Here is a 15,868-nt window from a genome sequence, read left to right as displayed (position 1 = left end):
TCAGTGGTCATAGCTGGCATTTTAGTTGAAAGTTTGTTTCCAAGCATTGGGTCATATTTATAAACAAGTTATCAAACAGATATTTATATATCAACAAAACTGTATGATACCCTCCCAATTTCAAGTATTTTAAATGAGGATGCGTTTGATTACCTCAACAAATGGTAGCAGTGCTGTGAATTAAAAGTATCCATTTGGTAGGGGTTGATTTCATCACGTTTATAAAACACCACAAAAATCTTTGTGATGTTGCTTGTTGTGTGGAGGATTACAAAAGGCTTGACTTTTCCTGTAACAAACTCAGTGGATATGCATTTAGCCCTCTGGAGTATTATTTGCATTCCATGCAGAGATCCTCCACGAGCAACTTTGTGAAATTTGCCATCACTGATGAATGTGCAGAGAGCTGTGTGGAGTTTTTTACTCCAAAGCAATATGACTTTGTTAGCACTATGATGTTTCTGAACTAACAGATCTCCTCTTTCAGTCAGTTAATTAGATGCGTGTTCACCATCTGCATTTAGCTTTTGTATCGCCAGTTTCAGAGATTGGTTGGTGCTAAATTAAAGGCTTCTGCAATGTACTCCATCCATCAATTGGCATATGCAGGTCTTCTTACATCATCTTCCTTTACAAGACTCCATTTTGCTTCTGCATTCCCAGTATTGTGAGAGAAAAACCCAGATGGACAGAGAACCTGTAAGAATATTAGACAGTGACAGATTTTTGCTGTTACTTGAAGGACTGGATTAAGATTGAGGAGAAAAAAAAAAAAAAAAAAAAAAAAAAAAAGCATTAAAGCATCATAGAATACTTGAGATTATAAGGGACCTCAAGATGTCTCTGATCCCACCTCTAACTCACGTTAGGGCCAATTTCTAGATCAGATCGTACTGCTCATGTTTATCCAGTCTCATTTCAAAGCCTTCAAGGAAGTATTGCAAAGAGTGGAACAAAGCCCCCAAACTGATATGCTAAATGAGTAGTCAAATTGAAAACTACTGTATTGTACTGACCATGAGGTTTTCTACAAGGGATGTATACCCAACCCCAAAAATGAATAAAGAAATGAAATCGTATATTAGTTAAGGCCTTTATTTTTTATTTTGCTTGCATGTAGTGCCTCAAAAATATTCCGTCTGGTGCTGTAATTAAGCTGTAGTATGATAAATGTCTTCGGTTTTGTCTTCAAAGCATCTTTTGTTTGAAGAAGAGGTTTTCTTGCAAATATCAAAAGTAAATTTAAAAGCAAGTTTTCCCACAGGTGTCTGAGTCAGAACTACAAGGTTAGAATCTCCTAAATATTCAGCCTGTTGCAGAGTTCTGCTATGTCACGTATGCTGTACAGTCTAGTGAGCTAACACTGCTGGTGCAGGCACTCCACAGATTAGCACAGTTCTCTGAAAGCTGGCCCTCATCCCACAGCAAAAAAATCCTAGTCTGATGAGCAGATGAAAGAAGCTGGGTTTTTTTTCCCCCTATCTGTGGAGTTTTGGTGGATATAAGAATGACACAAATTCCTGCTCCAACATCCTGTTGCAAGACCCTTTGGAAACCAAATGGGCAGTGGCAGGACAGGCCAGCTGTTTCAGGTATGCAGTGGTCTGAATGGGTGAGGACTGGGATGACACATGAGTGTAGGATTGGTGAGACTGTTCCATACATATCCTGAGCATTAACCATAGGAATGAGGTCATCGATTTGTGATTTAGCTGATGAGTTAGGGGAAGGGATTTAAATTGTTTATTTCGGTATATGTTAATTGGTGCCAAGATAACTCTATTCCTAAGAAGATAAGAAGCTATTGAAGTATTGTTTGGACAACCCTGATGATTAAATCATCAGAGTGCTCCAACTGTTAAACCATTATGTGAGTCAAGAACTTCCAGCTATGGTCTATTATGTCTGAAGGATTATGGTGAAACAGGAGAAAAAGATCTCTGAAGGATGCTTATGCAGTGGAAGACAGCTTCTGTGGTAGCATGATAAATGATAGATGAGTGGACCAAAAATGCTGGTGAAGGTGGCTTTCCACAAAAGTTGAACACCTTGGGAACTAGGCAGCTTAGCAAACTGCTTCACTAACCATGTAAATCAAACCTCGATAGCTACTGCCTTGGGTTCTCCCATCCTTTTCTGTGCTGAGAGCTGCTTCTCCTGCTGTGTTTCTTCCGTCAGAACAGTGAGTCATACGAAGGAAGTTATTTGTCTGAATGCTGACTTACAAGTATTTGTTATCAACTCAGTCAATTCTTCTGTGTTGTTCAGTGTGTAGCCACTGAATCGTTGTACTCATGTAAAGAAGGTGAAACTAAAAATCTGCATTGCAGAAAATGGAATGGATGAAGCGTTTACTATTGCCACACAGTTTGGGTGAAACTACAATATGTGCAGGGGAAGAAGCCCCAAGGAAGCATGGTCTTTTGTCACTTTGATAGATGACTTTGATTTAGTCATTTACTACTGGCTTGCATACTAGATTTTTCAGTAGTAGAAGTAGTTAAAAGTGGGTAAGACAAGAATGCTGGAAGTGTTTCTTATTGATATGTAATTGCAGTCAATATATCTGGGATTTTTCCTTATCTTGGTCTGAATTCTCAGTGAGCTCTGAATTAAACTTGCAAACAAACAAAAAACACAACAGCGAACAAAACCCAAACCCAACCAATGCAAAACACAATGTCCTTGCAATAGGAATATCTAGACTCAAAATAGAGAGAAAATTTGCAGTTCACTACTAGCAAGTTGAACCTTGGTTATAGTTATCAGTGAGAACATGTAAAAAAGGCCAGTTGAGTTTAGATTCAGTAACAGAGATGTCTGAATCAGTTATTTACATGTAGATTATGTGTGAGCAAGGCGTCTGGTTGATGGAGAGCCTACCAATACACTTGATGGAGACCAGAGAGCTACTCATCAATCATTCATTTGGTCAAATGAGGTGTGTATTAAAGGGTGAGCTGGATAGTTCTCTAGATTTAACTGACTGTAATGAATAGACCTTCAATACATATAGTGGCATTTTACATATCTATTTCATATCGGCTTACCTAGTTTAGGTGCCTTATCCTGCAAACAAAATCATTATTGCAAAAGATAAGTTGAGATTAAAAGCTGCCTTAACTGCTGTTGACAGTATTGACAATGTTTATTCTCCTATATAAATGTGTTTTATAAAATCTTCCAATCAACACTGTAGTTTCTACACAGCAAAATATTCTGCTGCTTACCACTCTGGTACTGAGATCTTACAACTTAGAGGGTGTAGACTGTATGTAAACCTTTTGGCATTGTTGAGTGTCCATAATCATTTCTGTATCCATGGTAACTGCAGGAGAGAAAGTATGGGCGTATAATCCTTATTAAGTAGTACAATATTATGTTTCTCTTGGTAGACAAAGAGATGATAGCTATTCATAGGCATGTCAAATAACCAGCACATGTCAAAATTGAACACATGCTAATTAGCAGGAAAATAGAAATTGTTTTAGCATGATTTTAATATGTGATAATAATTCAGGAATAGAGAAACAAAATTTTTGGAGCTTCTTTTCTGAATAAGGTTAGGCAAATTGACTGATATTAAAAGTAATGTTGTAATTAAGTAGGATTTTTTTTTCTCATTTTATGAACCATTTTAGGTAGCAAAATTCAGCCTATTTTAGAAGATTTTGAACATCATTTTAAAAAAACAAACCTAATTGGACACAACTTTTGTTTTATACTATCTGTCTTTCACCCATTGAATCTTAGGAAAGCCTGAAGAAACTGTAAGACCGTTTTCTTATTGTCAAGAAAGAGCAAAAGTTGCACATAGACACAAGCAAAATTAAACGCAAGGCAAATTTCAGCACTGATGTTTGAATAAGATAAACCTACTCCCTCAAGCATTCAGGGTCTATAGAGGTATGTGTATGAGTGGGAAATGGATGTAACTGAAAAACATGGACTTTAAGAACAAAGGCTATTTTGCTGTAAAAGAGAAAGAGAAACCGCCAATTCTGTACACGGGCAAAAATAGTTTCTACAAGTGGAAGTTTTTTCTCCAGTCATCTCTGTGTTTTCAGCTGCAAGCATAGATTCTGATCCCACAGCAATTTTTTTCTCCAACTGCTGGCCCACAGAAATTTGGCATCAGTGGCTTCCCAGCCATGAATGTCATTCATTGAGTAGAAATCTTTTTTTTCCTTTTTCTTTTTTTTTTTCTGTTTTTAACCGGGGGAGGGGAGAGTTGGTTTCTTTTTTTTCTTTTTTTTTATTTTTTTTTTTTTTTTTTTCATTTTCTCCAACTATGAGATACTGATTTTGGGGTTCTGATGTCCTTTACAGTGTCAGAAACTGATTACATTTAGCAGATTCTATTTAAAGAAAAAAGATTGGAAGTCTTCAGGTTGATATTTTCTGACATAATTAGGTGTGTTTTTTCTCTGCTTTTCCATTCAGCTATGGAGGTGGCTGACATGGAGGTGGAAGACAACAGTGCTTATGTATGTGTGTGAGATTATTAAATAACATTTTGTTTTTCTATACTTTATCCAACAATTTCACTATGGAATTAAAAAAAAAAAAAGTTTATAGGTTTTGAATGTTTTAATCCTCCCTAAGTACTTTATCATAGCTGAGCCCTTATTATAAATAGGGAATATTTCACTGTAGGAATGGTAAGGAACAAAATCTTAATTCTGGATCGGAATCAGACAGTGAACATGAGGACTATAATCCATTTTGTTTTCTGAGTGCCTTCAAAGTACTTTTCAAACTCTATAATTCCAACAAAAGAAACATAGGAAAGTACAAGATCTTGCATCAGCTGTGTTCCACTAATTACATATCTGATTTGAAGAATCTGATAAATTCAATAAATGGGAGTAACGGAGCTCTAGAAGAACGAACACAGATCTGGAAGGTATCTCAGATGCTCAGTTCAAGGCATTATGCATTACTATTGTAAGGGAGAACCAACTAACTTTTTGTTTTTGATACGTCTGCCTAATCGGTACTTAAAAACTTCATGATTTTTCCAAGTTAATGACTTCCAGTGATTCCGTTTCTTTCATCATTTAGAAAGCATTCCCTGTAATATCTGAGCCAAATTATGCAGCCTGCATGTATTGTTCTGTTCCTGGAGACATTCATAACTTGTAATCATAAAACTAGAATGATCTAGTTTGATGATGTGACTTTTGACAGCAAGTTTTCCTCGAGAGGAAGAGATTAGTCAGATATATTAAATAGTTCTGTTGTGGATGCAGAGTTAGTTGCTTTGTTCTCATTTTAAGTGTTCTCCTGGAAGTACTGCAGTATGTTTCAATATGTGTGTTTAGCTGGTTCAGTAATTGTGATGATTGAAGATATTAATAACAAAACCATAGTGAAGTTTAAGGATAGTAATACCCTTAAGCCATTTTAGCAGTTCTCTGAGCAAGATTAATATTTATGGGATTTTTTTGTTGTTCCTCTAGAAGGTTGCAGGGGCTGGGGACATCACCCATTCTTGATCTGTATAAGTAGACTCAATTCCCTAAAGAATCTGTGGATCTGGAATTCTGTGATGTAATTTACTATTTACATTCTCTAACAAACACTCAAGTAACTGATGTAGAAATATCCATAATGTTTCTTAGTAATATTGCTTAGATGACTACGGCTCCTGGAACAGAACTAAACTATGGAAAGCATAGGTATTTTCACTGACATTAATGTAGAATAGAGGAAGGAGTCTTGGAAATAAAGGGCACACCCATATCTGAATGGCCTAACCTGCTCCAGAATTACCATAATCTATTGAGACAGACATGAATCGTGGATAGTGGACGCTGAATCTAGCTATACTGAAACTTCCAGTGGATTGTGTTTTGCCAGGAGAATAATGATCAATGTGCATACAGTTCAGACATTCCAGTTTATCCATCTGGTGGTGTTTCTTACCAATTTACCATAAGGGGTGGGGGGCAGAAAGGAAGGAGAAGCAGCCATTTAATGTGCCAGAGAACTCAAACAACTTTGTTGGTAATCCCCTCCTGGTGGACGATAGTGTATCTGACTTGAACTGTACTCCCACGATGGCCTGGGATTTCCATCTGAAAAACAGCAGGGCTTTTTATTATATTGTTTTGGTTTTTTGTTGTTTTTTATTTTTTTCTCTGTGCTGTACCATCTTATTAGATGTCTGTGAAAGTACTTAAGCAACATTCCTCACAATTTCAAAGGAAGACTCTATGCAAGACTTTCCTCGTGGTTCATTGTAAACTTTTGAACTTAATTTCCTTTGCTGATCAGCAACAGTAGCATTTCTAACCGTGTAGGCATGGCACAAAGCTCTTATTTTTCCTATGGATATTTTAAAAAGGTGCTAAGGAAAATGATTTTAAATAAATATTTAGTATTATTTCTTAATTAGGTCCCTGCTGGAAGCATAATTTTTCATAGGCAATTCAAATAATTGTAGTGAGTATGTGTAAGTATTACATATGTAAGTAGTGTTGCAGAGGACGTATGATTTAACTGTAATAATGAGATTTTTATTTGGGGATTTTTTACTCTGAAGACAGCTAAGAAAAATCTCAGTGCTTCCCAAAACCACTCTTTCCAAAGAAACCACAATGTTACAGAGCCCTTTCATCATCCAGCATACGGTACTGTAGAACACAAAAATATACACTGTACTACTTTAAATTAATTCATATTTGCAGGAGACAGTCTGTGTGAGTATGTGCAATTATGAAATGCAACTTTTTTTTCCTCTTGACTTTTTTAGCTGCCTCACCCTTTTTATTTGAACACATACATATGGTGTGTGAGAGTGAGCAAGCTCTCTGTAAATGTTTGGAAGGAGCATCTGTCAGACAATAAAACTTGCAAGAAAACATGCTTCTCATTTAAAGTGTATTTGCTAGAGCTATTCCAGTGTTGGAATCAGTTCATTTGTATAGCTTAGAGGCATTAATAAGAACAGAGAACTGTAAAGTCACCAGAAAAATCCAAACTGTTAGTAGGAATCCAAGGTATTTTTTAAAAGCATTTCGTCTATTCGGCATCACAGTCTTCTGGTAGGAACCTGAACCAATTGACATAGAGGAAACCTCTGGCAGTCCGTCCAAAAAGATTGCAAGCAAGAAGATGACATGTTTTCTGCAAACCTGGAAAGTCTAAAGATTACAATAATTGTTGGACCAAAGGGACCCTCTTCAGGCATAAATAGCAAGACTCCTACTGTCTTCTCTTGCAGACCAACTCAGCTGCCAGCAAAAGCAGGTGCTCTCCCCTTACCAGTGCTCCAGAGGAAATATTTAGTGAGTATTTGCAGCTCTTTTTATCAATTAATGTACTACTAGTGCTTTAGTTCTATTTGCATAGTTTTCTCAAAAGAAAAAAGCATTTAAATGTAAGGTTTTAAGGCTGTTAGTTTAAACAATTGCTGGAGTTCAACAGTCTGATGCAATTATCATATTAATTTAAAAACAAAATTTGCACAGCTTTTGACAGCGACTTTTAAAAAAATATTGTTTTTTAACAACTCTGTAGCTTTAACAGTCTGAAGCAATCTCAGTGTATTTTTTATGTACCAGTTCCAAAGAAGTACTTTATATATATTTTAAATGTATTTGATTTTAAATGTTACGCCATAAAATATTCTTTGTTGGACACAAATTTAAAATAAATCATGTCTTTTGGCAAAGTAACCTGCAATTTAATCTTTAGAAGAATAAATATACCACTAATGTTTTCCACAGAAACAGTTGCTACTCTGATTAATTCAAGATGTGTCTCTAATAAGATTTCAAAAGAAAATCAGAAACAGATTTTTTCTCAGAGGTAGAGCTATGAACAAGGTTAGGATATTTTTATTTTCATTAGAAACACTTGTCCTAGGTACAGTTACAGATTTGTAGTATATAGCCTGGAAATATCAAATCTGAAAATATTGGTATGTTTCTAGAAGTATAACAATTTTGGTGCTTGGCATATGAATTTTCTTTTTGTTAAAACTTCTGCATTGTTACATTTTATTAGGTAACTCTTATTCCTTTCAGAGCTCAGAGTGACTAATGTGTCTGCATTTTTTTTTCTCTGCCTGTGGAAGGGAATGGAAAACCTGATGTTTGTCTACTGCTCCTGCAAAGTTATCTGGACGCTGCTTGTAACAATTCTAGGCTATGCCAGCAGCTTGCCTCTGGGTGATGACTCTATTTGCACAGCAGAGGAACTTGCAAAGTACAGTATAATCTTCACAGGGAAATGGAGTCAGACTGCCTTTCCCAAACAGTACCCGCTTTATAGGCCCCCAGCACAGTGGTCATCAATGCTAGGTAAGTGAAAAGTGCACACTTTTAAGATCAGATAAATCTCTTGATCACTGTGATCTTTTTTTTTTCTTTCTTTCTTTTTCTTTTTTTTTTTTCTCTAATAGTAGATTTTAATATAACTAACATGAAAAGAAGGAAAATAGCTGAAGTTATTAAGAATAAATTGCAGAAATTGAAATATTGACAATGCTTTCAAAAATCTACAACTGTTTTCAATTGACTTCTGTTTTCAATTGGCTACAGCTGAAATAAACAGTGATAAGTCAAATGTTTTAGTGTTCACTCATGCTTAAACACAAATTTTTTTAACCTTAGAAGTAAAAGAGAGCATCTGAAGCAATATGGACAATCTAAACCAGACTTTTCTGTCATGCAATGTATTCACTCAAATAGGTGTTACTCATAGTTCTGACTACAGCATGTGGAAAAAAAATGAATACGCCAGCAACGGTGTACGTGATTTTGCTGAAAAGGGTGAGGCATGGGTATTAATGAAAGAAATAGAAGAAGCTGGAGAGAAAATTCAGAGTGTGCATGGAATCTTCTCTGCTCCTGCCATTTCCAGTGGCACAGGACAAACCTCCACTGAATTACAAGTGCATTCAAGACATCCATTAGTAAGTAAATGTACATACTAATCTTTAAAGGTTTTTTGTGTTTTTTTTTTTAATGTCACCAGCACACAAAGTTAAATATTTGAGTAGGAATATGACAGTGAAAAATGTTATTTAAAAAAAAAAAGCATGTCAAATTTCGGTGAGCTCTTAAGAGGTTCTGTAAAGCAGAAGTATATAAAAGCCCATTTATTTAGAGAGTTAAGTTACAGTTCCAATAAGTAGTACTGGAGAATTTCAAAATAAGTAACGCCATAAGTAATGCTGGGTTGTTTCATTTCATTAGGTTTCATTTGTTGTACGAATTGTGCCAAGTCCCGACTGGTTTGTGGGTATTGACAGCCTAAACCTCTGTGAAGGGGACCACTGGATGGAAGAGATATCAGTAGATCTATATCCGTACGATGCTGGAACCGACAGTGGCTTCACATTTTCCTCCCCAAACTTTGCCACTATTCCACAGGACATAGTTACAGAGGTAGGTGTGCATAAATAAATTAGAACTACATATCTCTGTATTTTGAGTCCCCCACTTCAAAGCTAACTGTCCTGTAACTACACAAGGCATTCTCTCATGAAATTGATTTCATTATTTGAGAGTACTGATGCTCACTCTACCTGGATTTATTAGTAGCTTTTGTTCATTTCCTGTATTATTCTAATTTATTGGGTAAATGCAGAAGCATCATGAAAACTGGCTTACATTTATTTATGTGGAATATCATAGAATCATTGAATGGCTTATGTTGGAGGGGACCTATTCCACCAATATAATAATTCCAAGATGGTTTTTAACAATTTTTAAAAAACAGGGAAATGAAAATATTCTCCAGAATTTTGTATGACTAAATTTGTATCCAAACAGGAAAAGTCTAAGTAGGAAATTATACATACTGATGTGGGGAGGAGTTTTCCCTAGAACACGTTGCTGACACCTGAGTCTGTTACATTTGAGGGAAAGGAGCTGTTGGAAAGCAGAACACATCTCTGTTCCTACTGCAGCTTCTCTACTTTCAGTCTTTTTTTGCTCGCTCTTTGCATTTGTCATTTTTGGGTGGTGGGAAACAGAGCATCTTAATTCAAAAGTTTTGAATAGTTGAAGCACTCTGTCCATATTTTTGTTAAGGTCAGTTCCTCTAGAGCCAAATGCTGCGCTAATGAGCAGTGAGACAAATAACAGAGAAGCTGGAAAACAATCCATCTGGCCTCCTATACACATATGACATCTGCTACAGCATACCTAATGCTATTATTTAATACTCTTGTATTCTGTCTTGTATTAACATCCATGGTATCTCAACAAACCATTCCAAACATTACCCTGTTTTCAGTACCTCCCATCCCAATCCTCCATCCAAAGGTTGGCACAATTCACTGTGCCCAATTCAGAAGTATTTTGCTCAAACCATTTGGGATTACCAGAAGTAGTTTTGTGAGCTAGAGCTTACAGAATCCTTTTTTTCTTAGTTGCCAAAAGGAATCAACATGATGCATAAACATGATTTTCCAGTTATTTGTTGCTAGAATGATGTGTTTCTTCAAGGTTCCCTTTTTGTTTCACAGATCACTTGTTCCTCTCCAAGTCACCCAGCAAACTCATTTTATTATCCCAAACTCAAAATTTTGCCACCTATTGCTCAAGTAACACTGGTGAAATTAAAGAAAAACCAGTTGGGTTTTCCCATACCTCATCTTAACCAGCCAGCTAAAAGCAATGAAATACTTGACACGTTCTCAGGTAAGTGATTGGCACTGTGATATTCTCAATTCAGTAATTTTTGTTCATTCAAAAAATGTGTGGCACTCTGGTAAGTGATGTAGATGAAATAGGTGATTAGGTAGAGTATTCTCCTATTTGCATTGCAATAGTTTCCACACTCACACATGGGAAATAAAACAAGCTAATTGACATAACAGAGAATCTCTGAAAAAATAAGGCATGGATTTCATGCTTGAGCTATGGTTCAAAGGCTTGAGTTGTACTACAGTGAAGTTTGCTCAAGTCTTAGTATCACCGTAGATCAGTGAATTTTATGACAAATACACAATATTGATCAGAATTAAAACTCCACAGATTCTTTGCAACTTATAAGTAAATACTCCTGCTTAAGTTCTTGCATGATGATGCAACAGAAGAAATAGTACATACTGTATGCATCCCTGGACATATTTGTGATAGTACCAGACATCTTGAAAATAAAAATATCACTCTCTCTTTTTTTCTTTCCTTAAAATACTAGCAAATAACCTTGTTTAGGTAGAGTGGCATTGGAACATCTGACTCAAGGTACTTAGGAGGATAATAAGAAGAAAATTTGTTCAGTGTGAAAGATAGCAGTTGGTGTCTATGTAGTTATTCCCTTTATACTTTTCTGATAACTTTTTATAAAGTGTAACAGAAATGGTTATGAATAAGGCTGACATCCCAAATGCTATTTGAGAGACAGCTAGGGCTAAATCTGCAATGCATTTCTTATATAAATCATGTTCCAAGAAGAGCTTCTCCAGAATAAGTCTGAAGATTAACGCCTCTAGCTGTGTCCTAAAGACCCCCCATGATTGCTAAAATAAAGTTCATTTCCCACGCAGTTAACAATGCACGATTTATACTTGCCTAAGTGCATTTCTTTATGAAGTTTGAGTAAATGTTTTTCTGTTAGTAAACAAGGCAATTTTGAAGTGAGTCTATGAATCTTATGTCTTCCCTGCAACATATGAAAGCAACATTTGTCCCTCTTTAGCATACAAACGTAATACAACTCATGCAAAGCACACTATTTCAGGAATCATTTTAAATCATGTATCTCCACTTTACAGCATATTAACCAGTAAATCAGTCTATTCAAAAATATATTCCAGAAGCAAGAGGACAGATTTAATTATCAGAGATCAAACCACGTTGCTCATTCCTGTTAGAAGCATGAGAATCGATTATTGTAACAGAAGCAGTGAGTTCCATTGTAAAACCAGAGATTTATACCAGAAGTCACATATTCAGTACAGCATTTAAAGCTGGTCTTGTGCACAGCTATTTTATGCTCAAATGCTGTAATACAAAGATTTGATGCAATTTCCTGTGACCAGCAGTGTTTTTTATTTAGCCTCTTAAGGAATAAACACCTTTTCATTTTATGGTGCATGTTTTCAATGGAAGTTTACATTATGCAAAGTATATTTGAGTTTCTGATTTCTTTAATTGCAGTGAAACTACATTGAAAACACTTTTAGTATTAAAAAACTTCCAGTTACAGAATAACTTTTATTGGCAAAGGGAACTCTAGGATACATACCAAAAAAGATTTCCTGATTAAAAAATGAAACTTTCTTTGCTTCTGAAGCAAGAGTTAAATGAAGAGGAGTTAACTGGAATCTGATCTAACTGCAGGAACAACATATCCCTCCAAAGAAACAGAAATGCACATAAATAAACCAGATAAAAGCTTTAATTCCAGTGTTTTTACTGGGCAATTGAATGACAAATAAATTATAAAATTGACACTGTGTTTTTGAATGCAATATATATATTTTTTAATGTAATCACTTAAAACATAGTCTTTTGGGATAAAAATGCTACATTTTCAATGCAATAAAAAATCTGCTGCACTACTGATGTGGTACCTCTGACAGTCTCTTGACTGCAGTAAAAATAATAGCAATGTCCTTGAATTTAGGAGCTGAAAACAGACGTTTTTTGTTTATAAGACAACATATGGATTTCATTAATATCACATGTATAAGAAAGGATGCTACTTGATAATCATTCCTTAATGGTTTGCCAACTATGTATTTGCCTTCAGCAGAAAATTTTGCAGTTACCTTTTTATTGTGTATTTTCCAGAAACACCACTGGACTGTGAAGTTTCACAGTGGTCTTCCTGGGGTCTCTGCAGAGGTCCTTGCAGAAAAACAGGAACCAAGATCAGAACTCGTTTTGTAGTTCTTCACCCTGCTAATGATGGAACGCCTTGTCCAAGTCTGGAAGAAGAAGCAGGATGTGAACCAGATAATTGTGTCTGAAATAAAGAAAAGATAATAATTTAGATAATTTAAAAGTAAGATAAGTGTAACTAAACCTAAACCACATGTCATTCAGTCTTCCTTATAATTCAGGTATGCCACACTATTTTGCTGACAAGATATATTAGACTGGTTTTGAACATTGCTGTTTAGTATCAAGACTTTGGGGTGTTACATTCTTAAGGTTTAGTATGACAACAGTACTTCATCATTTACAGATCAGAAAACTCAAATAAATCTCTGTTTTACACTCTAAGTTCTTGGAGTACCCTCTAGTGGCAGAAAAGAAGACATTTGGAAAGATTTTGCTTCGGATGTGAAAACCATTCAATCAAAAAATCTTAACTAATAACATTCTTAAATACTGTAATTTGTTGATTTACAACTATTTATACCTAGAAATTAATTTTTTTTTCTCTAAATTATGTATATTGTAATTTATTGGCTATTTTGTTGTCTTTCTAAACATGTTTTACTTGCCTTTCTTCAGAAACTACTTCTATAAATCAGAGTGACCAGATTTTTGCAGTGTGGCTAAGACAATAACATGATTGAGTAAACTCATCTTGAGACTTATGAATACATGGAAATGTCTTTTTTTTCCCCCCTTCAAAAGTGAGAAGAATATCTACCACGAGGACACTCAGCCAACAAAATTACTAGAAAGAAACAGAAGTTTGGATAGCAGTAGAAAAACTCTGAACTTAACTTTAAAAGCTTAACTGAGATTTCAGACCTGATCGATGCTTAGTGTGTGCCCCTAATGAGGCAACTGTCTGAAAAATAGCTGTTAAGACATTAACACTGTTGGCTGTAATAGAAATTATATAATTCTCTCTGTGTACGCAGTAAATGTGTCCATGTTTCTTTAAATGTGTTTGTTGCTGTTTGTGTCATCCTAAACTTTGCAAAGAGAAAACTTAATGAGGTTCTAATACTGTCTAAGGCAGAGGTATACGCATATCTAACAAAACACAGTATGTCAGAAACCACTCCAGATGGCAAGCTTTAATGCTCATATAAATGTTTATTATAAAATTAAGATGATCCGTATCCCATACAGAATTGTGACAAACAACTAAGAAACGAATTTTGAAGTAAGACTGTTCATAGGAGATATTTACAGTCAACTCACAAAACTTTTACAGCACATTGCAATTCTACAAACACACTGAAGCTAAAGTACTGAATAGGAGACAGTGGGTTGCATAAGTTCATTTTGGAATATTTCAACTACAAGAGCACCCTGTATTCTTTGTGGAGCAGAAACTTGTAAAAGATTCTCTGTATTTATTTACAGGAGATAAATCTTACAAAGACCCAAGGGAATCTGAAACATTATCAGGCTAATCTAAGTTGGTCCTGAAATGCTGATGAATGCACAGTTGTTAGAGCTAAAAATAGGAGTTTCTACATCTTACATTCTTCAGGTTCCCATGGGCATGTTGTCAAAATTATGTCACTATTTTTTTATTATACCTACCTATTTTCTTCATGGTCCCCTATGTCCATTCTCTAATAGAAAGAATGTTAACAAAATATAATTTATATATTTTGCTTCTAGTTACTTTCTCCTTTTCCAGTTTCTATCTTCTTTGTATATTAATTTTTCCTTATTTAATATTTTCTGTTAAACTTATTTACTGCATAGTTAAACAATTATCTCCATCTAAGAATACAGAAGCATATACTGAAATATGCTCTGAGGACAGAAACTGAATTCGAACAGACACATCAACTGCTTGTAGACTAAACTTCCACAAGGTTTTGCTGAAGTGCAAGGTATTCTTAGTAGTATTTTTCTAGAAGTTCTCTAAACACTGGAGTTTTGGTTCTTTGCATGTCCAGAAAAAAATACATAAGACTGGCAGAAAATATCTGCATCTGTAGTTGTCTATGTGAATAGAGGATTTCAGCCTTGTAGGATATGATGCAATACTGGAGTAGTCCCAGCATTTACTCAAATTCCTGATGCCAAAAGTTTTTCTGGGAGAAGATAGAATAGAAAAGGAAGTAAATATATAACAAGACAACACATTTCAGTGTTAGAAATACCGGGGACGAGGACATTTCTTCACAAGATTCAATACAGTGAGTTCTACTGAAGAATATTCTCATGCTAGAACACATTTCTCATAATGTTTTTTTATTAAACTGATTAGTGGGATATGTGATCCCTGTGTGGGATTGCTTCGTTACTTTTACTTTGAGCACAGCTTTAGATTTATCTTCACAGTTCTGAGACAATGAAGAAACAGAGAGAATCTCTTTCTTACTTTTCCCTTATGTGCAGTGTTACTGATGGCTGGCAGCCAAGATAATATGGTCCTAAACACATAAGATTAAGGGAAGGAAATAGGTAAATTAATTTCTGGGTTAAACTAATCTCAGAAAACGCTTAGGGAATAAACTTAAAATGGATTTCAAAGTACAGGTTTTTTTTAAGCAATAATGTTATGTAGGAAAAATCATGTTTACTGTCTGGGCAGGCATTCTTGCAGCAACAGAAGATATGGTTAAAGGTAAGTGTAGCAGCAAATAAGTCACTGCTGACTTAAAGCGTGGTTCTACAAAACACGTGGACACCAAATTCAGTACCCATAGTGCAATAAGGTACCTCACTACTGAGTACAGCTTGTCCACTACCCTAGGACATTTGGTTGTGAACATATGGAAACTTTTTCTGTTTTCTGATGAGTAGCAATGCCATCTGAAGCTGTCTACATTTCTGCGTGTTTTTTTTTTTTTTTTTTTTTGTGGGATGTTGCTTTGCTTTTCTGCAGACATCCAGAGCCTTGGTGCTTACTGACTTAGGAAAAAGTACATTTCTAGATAAGTGAGGATAGATGAGGGACTAATGTGATTGGTGAACTGAAAAGATCTCCCACATACTGAAGTGTAAATGCTGGCTGTGTAAGCCTTAATGGACTA

The 15,868-nt window shown here is 35.4% G+C and overlaps 1 protein-coding gene across 1 annotated transcript; it reads left to right on the top strand.

Moving 5' to 3' along the window:
• The first annotated feature begins 6,819 nt into the window (after positions 1-6,819).
• Positions 6,820-13,513, top strand: SPON2 (spondin 2). The gene is made up of 6 exons (XM_042812859.1): positions 6,820-7,292; positions 8,084-8,309; positions 8,700-8,923; positions 9,207-9,398; positions 10,484-10,658; positions 12,759-13,513. Exons 1-6 carry the CDS (start codon positions 7,125-7,127, stop codon positions 12,935-12,937), a joined length of 1,164 nt encoding a protein of 387 aa, XP_042668793.1. The 5' UTR covers positions 6,820-7,124; the 3' UTR covers positions 12,938-13,513.
• Positions 13,514-15,868: the final 2,355 nt, after the last annotated feature.

Source organism: Centrocercus urophasianus, unplaced genomic scaffold, assembly GCF_019232065.1.
Source record: "Centrocercus urophasianus isolate 14NV4802_14NV808 unplaced genomic scaffold, USGS_Curo_1.0 seq_13, whole genome shotgun sequence".
Lineage (NCBI taxonomy): Eukaryota > Metazoa > Chordata > Aves > Galliformes > Phasianidae > Centrocercus > Centrocercus urophasianus.
This window is presented reverse-complemented; position numbering and strand designations above follow the sequence as displayed.

Bases quoted from the DNA above. Each gene is read 5' to 3' on its own strand.
- SPON2 (XM_042812859.1), top strand. From the start codon at position 7,125: ATGTTTTCTGCAAACCTGGAAAGTCTAAAGATTACAATAATTGTTGGA. The intron at 8,310-8,699 runs GTAAGTGAAAAG...TCACTCAAATAG, and splicing joins ACAGTGGTCATCAATGCTAG to GTGTTACTCATAGTTCTGAC. The intron at 10,659-12,758 runs GTAAGTGATTGG...TGTATTTTCCAG, and splicing joins AATACTTGACACGTTCTCAG to AAACACCACTGGACTGTGAA.